The sequence below is a fragment of the Callospermophilus lateralis genome, chromosome 3, assembly GCF_048772815.1.
Source record: "Callospermophilus lateralis isolate mCalLat2 chromosome 3, mCalLat2.hap1, whole genome shotgun sequence".
Classification (NCBI taxonomy): domain Eukaryota; kingdom Metazoa; phylum Chordata; class Mammalia; order Rodentia; family Sciuridae; genus Callospermophilus; species Callospermophilus lateralis.
Genome location: NC_135307.1, coordinates 132328268 through 132344823, shown reverse-complemented (window position 1 = coordinate 132344823; position 16556 = coordinate 132328268). Strand labels below are relative to the sequence as shown.

The window sequence follows — 16556 nt, the reverse complement described above, 5'->3', positions numbered from 1 at the left end:
TATATTCATATATGAGAGGAGAGAAAGAGAGGAGAAGAAGAAGAAGAAGAAAGGGAATGAGAAAGCAGAAGACCTGGGAGAGAATTTCTCCATTAGCCCCTTGCTTCACCAGCTCCTAACTCATGTAGAAATCTAAAGTAACCTGAGATACCTGAAGACTAATGGCATGCTCCTTTTTCCCCCTACAATCTTTTCACTTTTCGAATCTTTGGGACTGTCATTTCCTTGTGGTAGATGAGGCTAGTGGTGGCTCAGAGTCTGGCAGAATGACCATTTTCTCTTCTCAGGAGTTGAGGTCTGATTCCCAGCAGGTCTGAGGCTGTTAGGCTTTTTGGTTAAATCTGGGAGTCCTTACTCCCAAGAGATGATGCCCACAGGATGGCGTGTGAGCAAGAAGAGTCCTGTACCTCTTTCAAGTCTCTGGGTCCTGTTTTCACAAATTGGAGTGCCCAAAATAATGATTAATCAGTTTCAAAGTAAGGAAAGGTGAAAGGAGTGAAGATTATAAAGTATCCATATTTATCTAAATTCTCAGCTCTGTAAACTTTGCTGCCTATACCTAGTTTCTACTTCTCTGTTAACCTTGTAGTTGGGTATAATCCCAACCCCCTCTAGTTCTCTTTTTTTCTTCTAATATAACAGCTTTATTGAGATATAATTCACATATCACACAATTTCCCCACTTTTTAGTCTGTTCACAGAATTGTATCCCCATGTCTTAAGATGCAAGACTGCCTTCCTCTTCCCCGTGGTTCTCAGAGCTAGCTTTCCCACTCCACTGGTGTCACACTCATCAACACAGATCTCCTTATTGTGGGGGCCTTGGCCAGGAGGCATTTTCCACTGATAAAATATTTAAATCTAGCCAGGTACAGTGGTGCCAGCCTGTAATGCCCGCAGTTTAGGAGGCTGAGGCAGGAGGATTGCAAGTTCAAAGCCAGCCTCAGCAACTTAGCAAGGCTCTAAGCAACTTATCAAGAACCTGTCTTAAAATAAAAATGGCTGTGATGTGTCTCAGTGGTTAAGAGCCCCTGGGTTCACTCCCTAGTACCCACTCCAAAAAAAAAAAAAAAATCTAATATGCTCCTGAAGGGGCCCAGGGTTCATAGAAAGGGCTACTTTTGTGTAGGTCCCTTCTCACTGGTGAGGTCCCATCAAGGTCTCAGTATTTATAAAAAATTTTAAAGGGCTGGGGGTGTAGCTCAGTGGAAAAGCATATGTTTAGCATGTGTGAAGCCCTGGGGTTAATCTCCAGTATATATGCTTGAGTGTGCATTTGTGCGAGTGCGTGCACACGCAAGTTTTAAAAGCTAAACACAGTATGTTGCATATTTGCAAAACGTTTAACCTGCTTGGGAATCTGTGAGTGTCCTTGAACAATCTTAGCTCTCAATAGATGAACCTGTCAAATTCTAATGGTGGATATCTTCTGGTAAACAGAATGAAACTTATAAACAGACCGTAAAGCAATGAACAATAATGTATGTCCAGTGGTGATTCATGCCAGGAAGAGAAACAAAGCATAGTAAAGAGCTAGAGATTGAAGGTGGGGATTGGTATCTCATGTAGGCTGGTCATGGAAAGAGCCTGATAAAGTGACATAGGATTAAAGACCTTAAGGACCTGAGGGAGTGAGCCACAGAGATCTGAGGCAAGAACCTTTCAAGCAAAGGAAATAGTGAATTCATTGGTCCTGAGGTAGGATGTGGCCAGCATGCTTGAGAAATGGTGAGGAGTCTTTGTGTGCTGGGAAACACTGGATATGAGGGAGGCATTTGGAAGACGGGCAGAAAAAAATGGCTTTTACTTGGGGGAAATGTGACAGTTTTGGAGGATTTTAAGGCAGGGTTGTCCATGATTTGATATAGGTGTATATTTTTGTTTTTGTTTTTGTTTTGCAGTGATGGGATTGCATTCAGGGCCTCATGCATGCCAGGCAAATGCTCTACCACGAGCCACATACCCAGCTCCCTGACTTAGGTTTTCAAAGCAACATTTTGGCTGCTTCAGAAGGACTGGTTGAGGCAAGGGCAGAAGCAAGGTTACCAGTTAGCAGGCATTGGTGGGAATCCAGAAGAGATGATGATGGTGGGAGATGGTGAGAAGTGGTTAGATTTGGGTATATTTTGAAAGTAGAGTTGACAGATTTGCTTGCGGATTAGATGAAGGGTTTGAAGGAAAGAAAGGTTTTGGCCTAAGGAACCAGAAGGATGGAAGATTAGTGTTTGGAGCCTTGGTAGGGCTGGGCTCTCAGGTATTCTTTAGTCAGGTGAAACAGCTTGGGCTCACACACAGAGGCACGAGAAAGCGAGAGGCCCCAGTATGATTAGGATAAGAGGTACCCTGGGAAATGGCTGGAGTTGGGTGGAGACCAGATCAGAATGGAGCTCCCTGTGAGACTAAGCAGTTGACCTCTATCTTGATGATGGGGATTTTGAGCAGGGACATTTTTAATCCAATGTGTGTTTCACAGCAAACATTCTGGCAGAGTGCATTGGAGGAATTAAACTGGAGTGGGGAGAAGACAACTGAAAAATGTTGTTTTGCCTGGGCCCATTGGGACAGCTATTTCCTGTACACTGCTGGGAATATTTGGGCCATTTTTTGCTAATGGTTTTGAGCACCAGGTGTCTCATGAAATGAAACACTGGACACCCACTGACTAGGAACATCTGTGACTTGGGGCCACCTGACCTGTGAGCAGGCCTGGCTGTACTCGGGGTGGGGGAACTGTGATGTGTACATGGTGGACTTCTGCTTTTCCACATTAGGAGTTAGTATATGTGTGGATCCATTAGCACTAGGTTAATTTGCTCAGCTGTTGCAGCTTAACTGGTCCAAGGACTCAGAGGTCCTTAAAGACAGTTTAATTTTACATATTAATTCAAGACCTTCCCAAGGTCTCCATGTAGTCAGTTAGTGGACAGCAAAGGGAAGAGAGTTGGTTCCTGTGGTTCACAATTCCTTATTATTTTGGCTTTGTCATTCCTGGTTGGGACTTCATTCTGAATCCAGGAACATGAGGCTTTTTACGGTTTTATTTGATCTGGTCAAAGTTTCACTGAGCTCCCTTTATCACCACTTGTGGAAGCAATGCCTCCTCTGATCAGTGTTTCTGTCAGAGTCCAGGAGCAAGTTCCTTCAGGTCTTGGGAGCAGAGGCATTCTCTGGACCTTGTTTGCTCATTCTGTCTTTCCTCTTGTCCAGCCTTCGTTTCTGGTACAAAAGAAGTGCCTCTGCCTGGTACCCAACTCAACAATGCTTCCTTCTGGTCAGCTACTGCTAAGGAACGATTGCCCCTCCTTCTGCCCTTCCTGTCCTGTGTGTGAGCCTCCCCATCCTTCTATTTCTGTTCTTCCATCTCTTTTTCCCTCTCCCTCTGTCTCCCTACTTCCTTATTCGCTGCCCTGGAGGCCCCTAGAGCCTCGTTGCATCCCATAACTTGAGTTATTTATTTATTTTTTCTCTGTTGTTCTCTGGGATGCTCTTTTCTAGACAACTGAGAGCAACTTTCATTTACCCATTTAAAAATCCTTGACTCTTATAATAATTGAGCACAGGTGATGTCAGTATGTAAGCTGTAGGTAATCATGTGGGGGAGCAGAATTAAGAGTTTACTCACAGGTTGAAAAACATCCACCTTCTTCTCGCCTCATTCAACAAACATGGCAAATTAAACACACTCACACAAAACCATCCACAAAACTTAGTTTTGTTGTCCCCCAGTTCATTGTTCCTAAAACCATGCTGCCTTTCACTTTCCTTTTTTTTTTTTTCCCCTTTAGTACTACTGATTAAACCCAGAGCTTTGCATATGTTAGGCAGGTCCGCACTCTACCACTGAGCTACATTTCCAGCCCTTTATATTTTTTATTTTGTGACAGGATCTCACAAAATTGCTGAGATTGATCTTAGACTTGCAGTCCTCTTGCCTCAGCCTCCCAAGTTGCTAGAATTACAGGTGTGCACCATTACACCAGGCTCTTCACTTTCCTTTTGTAAATCTGCTTCAGGTTTTTTTTTTTCCCTTAAACAAAATACACTGAATAGAGATCAGACTTTTCATAATGCTTTTGGAGTGCTTCTACCTCCTTGATGTCCTGTTACTTAACTTTTATTAATCTGCTGTTACTGAATTTAACATTGTTAAGAAAAACAGAAGACCAAGTTTAATGTTATTTGAAATTTGAAGGTTTTGTTGCTTAGGGGAAAAGAAAGCTCACGGGTTTAGTACCAAGTCTTTGTTCTTAGTTCTTTTTTTCTTTTTTTAAATATAATTTATTTCTACTTTTTTTTGTTGCAGTTGGACACAATACTTTTATTTTATTTATTTTTTTAATGTGATGTTGAGGATTGAACCCAGGGCCTTGCATGTGCTAGGTGAGTGCTCTACCGCTGAGCCACAACCCCAGCCCCGTTCTTAGTTCTTTAGAGCCTTTTTTCTCTTCTTTTTTTCCTTCAATATTTAAATATGTATCTATTATTACATTTATATTTATATAAATAATAGCATAATGTTTTATAACCACATATATATTTTGCACTGCTGGGGATTGAATTTGGGCATGCTGTGTAAAAGCATGAACTACCACTGAACTACATCTCCAGCTCGCACGTGTGTGTGTGTGTGTGTGTGTATAAATAATTTTTTTTGCCCTGTAACAACTTCAGTGTATTTTCTGACTAATGGATAAACTCACTTTTTATTTGTCTACATTTTTAATTTAAAATTTCAAAATACTGCTCTTTCCTCTCTGATATTTTCAGATTTGCTGAATAAACCTATTCATCAAATAAACAGAATAAAGAACAGAATAAAAAGTTATGATTTCCCCTTTCCCCAAAATCCTCATGTCTTCAAAATGAAATAGTTATATTTTTTATATTTATTTTTTTAGTTGTAGTTGGACAGATACACTTATTTTATTTATTTATTTTTATGTGGTGCTAAAGATTGAACCCAGGGCCTCACTAGGTGAGTGCTCTACCACTGAGCCACACCCCCAGCCCCTAGTTATAATATTTTTAAAAACTTTTTTAAGTTTTTTATTAGTGCAGTTCATTTTTTTAAATTAGAACATATTGTTACACTTTATTTATTTTTTTAAACATTTACTTTTTAGGTTTAGATGGACACAACACAATCCCTTTATTTTTATGTGGTGCTGAGGATCGAACTCGGGTCCCTCCCATGCTAGGCAGGTGTTCTACCGCCGAGCCACAATCCCAGCCCCTAGTGCAGATCATTTTAACATGTTCATGAATGTATAAAACATAATTTGCTCTATTTGAAATAGTTGTAATCTTTAGGCTCTTGTTAGAAAGCTCTTCCATTCTGCATGTATGTATGACTTCAAGAACCTCTTCCAACTCTGATGTCTTTTTATTTTATTTTTAAAACTTTTTTTCAAGTTGTAGATGGACATGATACTTTTATTTTATTTATTTATTTTCTGTGGTGCTGAGGATAAAACCCAGTGCCTCATATTTGCTAGGCAAGTGCTGTACCACTGAGCTACACCACAGCCTCTGATGTGTCTTTCTTAAGGTGTGGGGAACCAAAACTGCCCAGTACGGGTAGCTGTGGACAGGGAGGTTTTGAATAAGGGCAGAATCACAAGTTTTAATTTTTTTCCAGTGTCCTTTCTGTGCCTTTTGTGATGAAACAAGCAATGTGGAGAACAGTCTAAACTGATGCTCTGTCCTCTTTATTGAACAGTTTAGATTAGAAGTATAATTGGAGTTGCTTTCCCCTAAGTGTTCTTTCACATTTGCTTTCATTGATGGATCATTTGCCTTCATTGATGGATCATTTGCCATAATTTCCCCTATTTATTAAACCTCTTAAGAACTTGTCTTTTAATTTTGCATTTTTGCTTTGGAACAACTTTAAGGCAGTGTGCAAACTTGAAAGTTTTACTTCATTGCTTTGACAAATATTTATTGAATACCTAAAGAGAAATTTAGTGATGAATGAGACAGCTAAGCCTCTTCCTTCATAAAGCTTACAGCCTAACTTTTGTTTCCCAAAGTGTTTTGAGTGTGAGACTTCCTTTGTAAAATAAGTTATTCCTGACTTCACATGTGGTAGTGGTGTTTCTAGTGGCTAATCATTGAGAACTCATGTGTGTTAAAGTTGGGTCCTGTGTTAATCAACTTTTTTTGTAACAAAATACTTGAGAGAATCAGTTTAAAAAAAGGAAAGGTTTATTTTGGCTCATGATTTCAGAGGGTCCAGTTCATAATCAGGGCCCTATTTCTGTTTTGGGCCTGTGGCACGGCAACATATGGTGGGGAACACATGGTGGAGAAACCTGCCTGCTTCATGACAACTGCGAATTAAAAAGAGAAAGACAAGAGGGACTGGGATCCAAACATTCCCTTCAAGTTCACACCTCTGTGACCTAATTTTCTTCTAAGTCCTACCTCCTAAAAGTTTTACTACCTCCTAATAGAACTATGAAATGACAACTAAATCTTCAATACGAGCCTTTGGGGGACATTCAAGACCCAAACTGTAGTTGATCACATTATGGGTTGATATCTGTCATTCTAGGTAAGCTCTAGTCGAGAACTGGTCAATGGGTTGAAAATGCCCCTGTTCATAATTCCTTATAAAACACAATCACATAGTCACAAACAACATACATTCACTCAAGTTCTATGGAATTCAATTTTTTTTAATAGTTTTTGTTTTTTGGTACCAGGGATTGAATCAAAGGGCGCTTAACCACTGAGTAACACATCCTTACCACTCATTTATTAATTTTAAATAAAATTTTGAGATAGGGCCTCAATAGGTTGCTTATAGTCTCGATAAATTGCTGAGGCTGGCTTTGAACTGTGATCCTCCTGCCTCAGCCTCCCAAGCTGCTGGGATTACAGGTGTGCGCTACCATGACCAGCTGGTTTTGGTAGAATTTTGATAAGTAAAATCTACAGAAATTCTCACTACTAGTTCTGCCAGAATCATATAAAATCATATTGTTTTTATCTCCTTGAAGAATTCTAATAGACTGATTAGACCTGACAAGGCCCTTCCAGAGTTAAGATGCTCCTTCCTCCCATCCAGTTGATATGTTTACTTAAGTATTATGTAAAATTTCTTGGATAAGTTAGTAGACCCTATAACAAACAATGGAAATTTGTTATTCATTATTAAAAAATTTATATATCTTCCCTGGATTGGAAACTTATCCTAAGAAGAGGGTATAGTGTTAGTCTGTCAGTTTTGGAGTTGTTCTCTATCTCCCAGGGGGTTGTACATATTGTTGGATAGTTCCACTATCAAGGGAGCTTGGGTGAAATTTGCTCTCATCCTAGGCCAAAGAGAACCAGTGATCCTGCCTTGCCTGTTGACCAGGCCACTCTACATCAATGAGCTCACTAGGCCTGGATTTAGTTTGTTCAGATGCTTCAGGGGGAACCTCTGCCAAATGCTCTGCATGGTGGACCATGGTTCCTAGGCTGTTATTTGCACACATGACTTTGGGCCCTGGGTGACTGTCCCCAAGCAAAATAGGTAGATGTTGTTCTTCCCAATTTTGCTTGTTGCTTTCAACAGATTGCAGACACTGGTGTATGCTGAAGCTTTTTATTTTAACATGTCTTTTATTTTAAGTTACTCCATTGATTTTCTAGCTAGCATTTCCCCACCAAGTCATGCCTAATGTATTTTTTTTAAAACTTTCTTTTTCATGGTTGTGGATGGACAGAATGCCTTTATTTTATTTGTTTATTTTTATGTGGTGCTGAGGATTAAACCCAGTGCCTCACACATGATAGGCAAGCACTATGACACTGAGCTACAGCCCCAGCCCCCCAAATGTGTTTTAAGAATTTTATATTAAAAAAAAATACAGTAAAGTATAAAATTAAGAAAAAGAATTTTAAAAAAATATAGTTTAGAGTCTTGTATAGGACCTTTTCAAATTTTTTGGCCTGCCTATTTTCCTCTTCTTTTTTTATATTAAAAATAAACTAATAAAATATTATAAGTAATAGAATCTGAAATAAATTTGAATAAGTTGAAAATGAAGATAAATGAAAGAAAATAGTTTCATCATCTGGAGATACCTTTGGGAGTATTATTGCCTTTTTTACAAAAAATGTATACTTTAAAATTTTTGTTTTAAGTAAATGTTATATGCTGCATTATCGTTTTTCTCATTTTATATCAGGAGCATTATTGTTGTTGTTTTTGTTGTTGTTGTTGTTATTATTATTATTATTTGTACTGGGTATTGAACCCAGGGTGCTTAACCACTGAGCCACAACCCCAGCCCTTTTTTATTTTTTATTTTTGGGACAGGATCTTGCTGAACTGCTTAGGGCCTTGCTAAATTGTTGGGGCTGGCTTTGAACTTGTGATCCTCCTGCTTCAGCCTCCTAGATTGCTGGGATTTAGGGTGTATGCCTCTGTGTCTGGCTCAAGAGCAGTCCATACCCTTAAATATTTATCTGTAATGTTATCAATACTGATGCCTAGTATTTAATTGTATTGATGTTAATATATTTACATATAATTATAAATAGTACTGTAATTTCTTGAATGTATTCTTATATTCTTATTATTGGATTTTTTAGGTTGTGTGTCATTTTTTGTTATAAATTCTGTAATTGTCTTTGTCATAAGCATCTGTATTTCCTTAGGATATATTTCTGGAAGTAGAATTATTGGACTTTCTGTGTCCACTATTAAATTGTCCTTTAGACAAGTTATATTAATTTATACTACTTACAAATTTTATACTTCTTATTTTTAAAAAATATTTTTTTAGTTGTAGTTGGACACAATACCTTTATTTTATTTATTTTTATGTGGTGCTGAGGATTAAACCCAGGGCCTCACATGTGCACGGCAGGCGCCCTACCACTGAGCCCCAGCCCTAGCCCCTGTTTCTTTTCTTTTCTTTCTTTCTTTTTTTTCCCTGATACTGAAGATTTGAGAATTGAACTGAGGGCTGTTCTATCACCGAGCTACATCTCAGATGTGTGTATTTTTATTTTGTGTCTTGCTAATTTGCTCAGGCTGACCTCAAACTTGCAATCCTTCTACCTCAGCTTCCCAAATTGCTGGGATTACATGTGTGTGCTACCATGCCTGGCATTGGTTGTCTTTTTCTTTACAGTTTCTTCTTTGCTTTTTTTTGTGTGCTGGGGATCGAACTCAGGGCCTTGTGCTTGCAAAGCAAGCACTCTACCAACTGAGCTATATCCCCAACCCTCTTCTTTGCTTTTATAACAGAATACATTTTCTTTAATTTCTATTTTCTACTTATAAACAATGTGATGCTCACTTTAGAGCAAGGTTCAAAGAAATATGAACTTTTAGGTATGGTGAGTCTCTTAGTCACTGTTACTAATTGCTGCTGTTATGGTGTTCCTTACCAAAGCTAAATAGAAAACAGGATGTGGTCTTTGGCTTTTAAAGACATCAGCTTTGGTATTTAAAATCCTTATGGAGATTTTTCCTGCTGCTGATATTGAGCTGCCATACCATTTACTAGCTGTGATTTTCTAGTAAAAGATACTTTAACCTCTGACTGTTTTCAGCTATCCCTGAATGTCTCTGAGAGGAGTACATCACGTTCTTCTGATGTAATATCTCTCTGCGTCAAGCCCCTGAAACTTTCTGTTAGATGACAACTGGCTCCCAGCTAATCCTTCTCACTCCACCAACTATTCCCCATCCTCTCTCACATGCTCTTACCGTCTCTTTGAAGGACCAATCTATTCTGCCCTTCAAGAGAGAGAGGGGAGAGAGAGAGAGAGAGAGAGAGAGAGAGAGAGAGAGAGAGAGAGAAGAAGAAGAAGAAGGAGGAGGAGGAGGAGGAGGAGGAGGAGGAGGAGGAGGAGAAGGAGGAGGAAGGGTGTGGAGAGGCGAAAGGAATAAGAGCATAAATAAATTCCAAGAGGTGTCTCTTCATAGTTATGATCACCCTGTATAATAGTCACTAGGCATTGGGATGTCAGTGCTTTCAGTGATATTCAGTATTTTCCCTTTGTTTATGGACTCTGACACTTCCTAGTACAGGTGGTAATTGTTTGTTCTATTATAAAATGTATCTCAGGGCTGGGAGTGTGGCTCAATGGTAAAGTGTTTGCCAAGCATGTGGGAAGCCCTGGGTTCCATTCTCAAAACAACAAAAATTCATTTTAGTCAGATGTCCTGCCAACTGGTGTTTAGATAAGTGGTATTTCACTTTATGATTACCTACCCTAATTAAGTGTCTTCCCAGTGGGGAGGGGTCTATATTTCATTTTCTGTGGGAACATTTACAGGCAAATGTGTTTTTTGGGGGTGGGGTAGAAACCAAATCTGCAAACCTGATCATCCCATGGGGAGGTAAGAGATATATTCTGCCATGCCACCTGCTCTTCTTGTGGTCTAAGTGTTCTTTATTTTCCCTTTTAGAAATTGTAAAAGTAGTTGGATATGGTGGTATGCGCCTATAATCCCAGGTACTTGGGAGGTTGGGGCAGGAGGATCACAAGTTTGAGGCCAGACTTCTCAAAATACATTTGTTTAACAAAAGGGCTGGGGATGTAGCTCAGTGGTAGAATTCCCCTGGGTTCAATCCTCAGTGCCACCCATGGGGTGGTGGGAATTATAAAGCAGTCTATTAGCCCCCAAAAAAGTTTTGAAAAAATAACCTAGCAGTAATCTTACAACCCTGCATTTTTCTTTTAATCATGGCTTAGACACATATTTAGTTTACATTGTTATCATTTTCTACATATATATCTATGATATGTATAAATTTCATATTATTTATTTATTTATTACTTATTTATTTTGGTGCTGGGGATTGAACCCACAGCCTTGTGCATACTAGGCAAGACAGGGTCTCACTATTGCCCAGGCTGGTCTCAAATTCCTGAACCCAATTGATCCTCCTGCCTGAGCTTCCTGAGTTCTGTAACTATAAGTACATGCTGCCACACTTGGCTTTTTTGTGCTGTTTTAGCATAATTTTGTGTATAGCCTTTGGGAATTTTTCTTCTTAGGATAAATTTCTGGAAGTGGGATTCCTGGACTTAAGACTTTGCCACTTTCCTGGTACTGTGTAGTGACCATGCTGCTTTGTAACAGTGTTGTGTCCATCTGCTTCCACAATGGTTTTTAGCATCAACACAGTGTAAGAAATATGCGAGTCAGAAAGGCCTTGGGATGTTGAAACAGAAATTAAGATTTAAGGGCTGAATAAGGGAGATGATGGGTTCTTCTTTTCTCCAGCAGGTTTGAGCCAGCCAGTTTCATCTTTCATCTAAGAGTGAGCGTTACAGTAACTTCTCATATGGAAGGACTCTTGTGGGGTTTTTGTTGTTGTTTGTTTATTTTGGTATTGGCAATTGAACTCAGGGACTGTCCAACACTGAGCTACATCCTCAGTCTTTTTTAATTTTTGATTTTGAGACAAGATTTCACTAAGTTACTGAGGCTGGCCTTGAATTTGTGATCCTCCTACCTCAGACTCTTGGGATTATAGATGTGCACCATCAGCCTTGCTGGAAGGCCTCTTCTTAGGGCTTTGGTTTCTTTTGTCATAATGTTTCTGTACTTCTATTTCCCTAGACTAAGAAGGAAACAGGTGTATTAAGTCAAACTAGAATTGTTATTCTGTTTTTTGTATATTAAGTTAAAATAGAATTTAGTCTTCCCCAAAACAGTCACCTGCTCAGTTTGATAACTATGTGGTACCTTGAGACACTCTGTTTCTCAGGCTTAATTCTCCATTCAACCAATAACAATTAAAAAAAAAAAAAAGTCAAGGAATCAGCCAAGTATGATGGCACACATCTGAAATCCCAGTGATTTGGAAGGCTGATGCAGGAGGATCATAAGATCTAGGCCAGCCTCAGCAACTTATCAAGACCCTGTCTTGAAATCAAAAATAATAGAAAGAACAGGGGGTGTGGTTCACTAGTAAGAGCAAAATCCTCAGTACCACAAAAACAAAACAACCACCAACCAACCAAACAAACCAAAATAAGGAATCAAGCACATTTGCTGAATAGAGAAGAAACTACCAAGGAGGTGTACAAGGTCAAATATCATATATGAATCAGAAGTTTTCTCAAGGAAGGAAGTGTTGAACAATGCTTTTAAAAAGGGGGGAGGGGCTGAGCGTTTGGCTTTTGGCTAGTGCACATGACCATGGTGTTAGGAATGTGGTAGGAGTCTACCTTCTTTTTTGGCCATGCAACTAGCCAGTTAATTTCTAGGTATTGAGGTTTAAGGTCTTCCAGATAGGCTTGTCATTACATATAAACTCTTTTAACCCCTCTGCTCCCTTCTAGAATTTCGTCTCAGATTTGTGACTTTCAATCACAGAACATGGAGTTCTGCTTTGGAATTCCAGCTGTTTATGTGTGTTAGTGTGACAGGTGTCCAGTGAAGATGATGCAGGACAGTCCAGTGAGGCCCTGGTGTTCACTGACTCTGTTCTCTGTTTCTGTCATAGCCCTTTCCAGCATCCAGCCATGGGGGATATGAAAACCCCAGATTTTGATGACCTTCTGGCTGCCTTCGACATCCCAGATCCTACCAGCCTTGATGCCAAGGAGGCCATCCAGGCTCCCAGCGAGGAGAATGAGAGTCCCCTCAAGCCATCAGGCATGTGTATAGATGAGAGTGTGTCCTTGTCTCACTCAGGATCAGCTCCAGATGTGCCGGTCGTGAGTGTCATTGTCAAGAACACCAGCCGCCAGGAGTCATTTGAAGCAGATAAAGACCACATTGCTCCCAGCCTCCTCCACAATGGATTCCGGGGCTCAGACCTGCCTCCAGACCCCCACAACTGTGGAAAATTTGATGCTACTTTCATGAATGGAGACAGTTCTCGGAGTTTCCCTGGGAAGCTGGAGCCTCCCAAGTCAGAGCCATTACCCACCTTCAACCAGTTCAGTCCAATTTCCAGCCCAGAACCTGAGGATCCCATCAAAGATAATGGGTTTGGGATAAAGCCTAAACATTCTGACAGTTATTTCCCACCCACTCCTGGGTGCGGGACTGTGGGGGGTCCAGTCCTGGAAGCTTTGGCCAAGTTTCCAGTCCCAGAGCTGCACATGTTTGATCACTTTTGTAAGAAAGAACCGAAGCCAGAACCCCTGTCTCTAGAGAGCCACGAGGAGCGCGAGCGAGTTGGGCCGAAGGTGGAGCCTCACGAGGAGCTGGATTCCAGTCGATTCTTTGGAGAAGCTCTGGGGTTCAATAGTCACCCTAGCAACAGTATCGGAGAGCCTAAGAAACTTGTCCCAGATCTTGGTACCCGCTCATCAGTGCCCCCTAGGCAGCGTCTTAAGCCCGCTCATTCCAAATTGTCCTCTTGTGTTGCAGCCTTGGTGGCCCTGCAAGCAAAAAGGGTGGCTAGTGTTACCAAGGAGGATCAGTCTGGCCACACAAAGGATCCCTCTGGACCCACTAAAGAGGGTTCTAAAGGCAGCCCCAAAATGCCCAAGTCACCAAAGAGTCCCCGGAGCCCTCTGGAGGCCACTAGAAAAAGTATCAAGCCATCAGACAGCCCTCGGAGCATTTGCAGTGACAGCAGTAGCAAAGGCTCCCCTTCAGTGGCTGCCAGCTCCCCACCAGCAATTCCCAAAGTTAGAATCAAAACCATTAAAACATCATCAGGGGAGATCAAACGAACAGTTACCAGGATTTTGCCAGACCCTGATGATCCAAGTAAGTCCCCTGTTGGGTCACCTGTAGGGAGTGCCATTGCTGAGGCCCCAAGCGAGGTGCCAGGGGATGAGGGCACAGCTGTGCCTGTAGAGGAGCACTTTCCTGAGGTAGGCATAAATTCAGGGAGCCCCCAGAGTGACAAGAAAGAAGATGAAAGCATGACAAAGGCTGTTGACTCTACATCTCCCTGCTGTAGCTCTGGGCCCCGGGTTCCAAAGGGGGCTGCCTCTAGCTCACAGGTGGGCAGGAAGCAACAGAGCACAGCACTGCAGGCATCAGCCCTGGCCCCTGCCAATCTTCTGCCCAAAGCCGTGCACTTGGCCAACCTGAACCTGGTCCCCCACAGTGTTGCTGCATCTGTGACGGCCAAGTCCTCAGCCCAGAGACGGAACCAGCCTCAGCTTACACAAATGTCGGTGCCCCTGGTCCACCAGGTGAAAAAGGCTGCCCCTCTGATTGTGGAGGTCTTCAATAAGGTCCTCCACAGTTCCAACCCTGTGCCCCTGTACGCGCCAAATCTCAGCCCACCTGCAGACAGCAGGATCCACGTGCCGGCCAGTGGGTACTGCTGCCTGGAGTGTGGAGACGCATTTGCCTTAGAGAAGAGTCTAAGCCAGCACTATGGCCGGCGGAGTGTCCACATCGAGGTGCTGTGCACACTGTGCTCCAAGACACTGCTCTTCTTCAACAAGTGCAGCCTGCTCCGTCATGCCCGTGACCACAAGAGCAAGGGGCTCGTCATGCAGTGTTCTCAGCTGCTTGTGAAACCCATCTCTGCGGACCAGATGTTCGTGTCGGCTCCTGCAAACTCCACGGCACCAGCAACCCCAGCCCCTTCCTCCTCCCCCAAACATGGCCCCACTTTGGGCAGTACCAGCCCCAGCCCCCCACCTCCAGCCTTTCCTCTTTACCCAGACCCTGTGAGGCTCATCCGGTATGGAACCAAATGTCCTGAATGTCACAAGCAGATGAGGGACTACATGGTCCTGGCTGCACATTTCCAGAGGACAACAGAGGAAACCGAGGGGCTGGTAAGCACAGACCTGCACTGTGATGTGTGTCAGGCCCCTGGCTTACATGGGTTCTGATTGAGCATGGAGAGGAAAGCTCATTGATGCAGAAGCAGATGTCTTAGAAGAGGACATCTGGCTTAATGGTTAGTGGCCCACCTGAATAAATAATGCTTTGTAGTGGGAAAGATGTCCTACCCATAACTAAAGGAGACCATGAAGATTTAGCAAATGTGTTTATGGATGTGCCCCATGTCCTACTCAACTCCCACTCCAGTGGGCTCTCAGGTCCACTGTGGGACCTTTCAATGCTGGATGATCTTTTTCTGGTTTCTGGAAGGTATCAGCCCAGTCTTACATGTTCCCAGAGAACCTAGGGACAGAGGTAGGTGAGTCACTGCCCCTGCCTAACTCTGTTCCTCTAAGACCTGCCTTTATATTTTGTTCTGCCCTGCAGTGGACACAGCTGTTTTGCAGTGTCCTTTTGGGGATACTTCAGTAGGACCATCAGTAGGGCTGAGGTGAAAGAAAGGAGGGTAGATGGGTATGTGGGCCCATGGCAGAGGCTTTGGGGGCCCCTTCTTTCATCCATGTTCTCATCACTTCAGGGAAGTAGTTGAGCTTGTCTGCTTGTTCTCATTCTTGGTTATATTTGATGAGGCCTGTTTTTTTTTTTTTTTTTTTTTTTAAGGCTGTCATATACCCATGTATATGTAATAAACATATACCCTTTGGCACCTTCTGAAGCAGGTCCCTTCAGGAAAGTGGTCTCCAGACATGCCCTTGGTCTCTTCCTGACCTGCAAGGTTGAGTTTGGAAGAGGGAGAGATAGGGTACTCTGGGTATGGGGAACAAATGCAGAGTGGGTTTGAGGGGCAGGGAGTTGTTGGGTATGAGACTGACCATCAGTGTGGGGCAGAGGCAGGAGGGCAAGCGGGGTAGGTCTGCAGGGGTTCTGTAGAGAACTTGGCCCTAAAGGAGTTAGGGGGTACCATATGGGGGTCACTTTGTGGCCTCTCATCATTGCCTTCTCTCTGTCTCATTTTCCTTCTGATAAGTCAAATGGCCGCTTCCCCAGGGGATTCAGTGTTCTTGCTGTCCAGCATGCTTGAGTTTACTCAGTTCCTTTCTACAAGTCATGTGATTGAACACCTTTGGCAGTGGACCTAGGGGCCTGTGGGTTTTTCATACTGCTTCTTATTCATCTTCTACAATCTGCGTACACAAGGATCAGAGTGTAGGACCCCAGGCTGACACTCTTCTTTTCCTATAGTTCTCTTTGTTATTCTCCCCTTTGTGGGAGCCCCACAAGCACACCGCCCAGACAGGAAGTGGGGGGCAGGCCCAGGAAGGCTGTCAGGCTTCTCTCAGCCTAGCTCCAATCTTTTATAAAATTTCCTACCACTAAATGGAGCTTCTGAGTCTTGGGGTGGAGTTCTGGGTTCGAAAACTAGCCTTGGAGGCTGCTGGACTTGGGTTTCTCTGTGACAGTACTCGGGCTTTAGGCCATGTGTCCCATGCAGGGTGTGCACAGATGGGGTGGGGTGGGGCTCCATGCCAGAGCAGGGACTGAATGGACAACATGTTTGGGCTCTCCATCTTCTTCTTGGAAGTCTGCCCCTGAACTGAATCTGCCTCCCTCTGCGGTGACTGAAGGGGTCTTTTCATCCTTCCTCTTGTGTTACAAGTCACCTTGTCAGGGAAGTATTTCAGTACAGAGGGACTATTCTTTAATGTTTTAAAGCTTTTATTTAACTGTTTGTTGTTGTACCTAGTTAAAATTAACAAAAAAATATATAATTTAGCTAAGTACATTTACATTGTTGTGCACTCAATCTCTAGAATGCTTTTGGTCTTGC

The 16556-nt window shown here is 42.3% G+C and overlaps 1 protein-coding gene across 3 annotated transcripts in view; it reads left to right on the top strand.

Annotated features, from left to right (window-relative positions):
• Znf592 (zinc finger protein 592) overlaps positions 1-16556 on the top strand; it is a 52965-nt gene that overhangs the window by 14769 nt on the left and 21640 nt on the right. For all 3 annotated transcript variants that reach the window (XR_013090786.2, XR_013090787.2, XM_076851295.2), the window contains exon 3: positions 12468-14718. Coding sequence is in view for 1 of the 3 variants with exons in the window: in XM_076851295.2 (XP_076707410.2) it covers positions 12487-14718 (2232 nt within the window). In the remaining 2 variants the exon portion in view is untranslated. The remainder of the gene's footprint in view (positions 1-12467; positions 14719-16556) is intronic.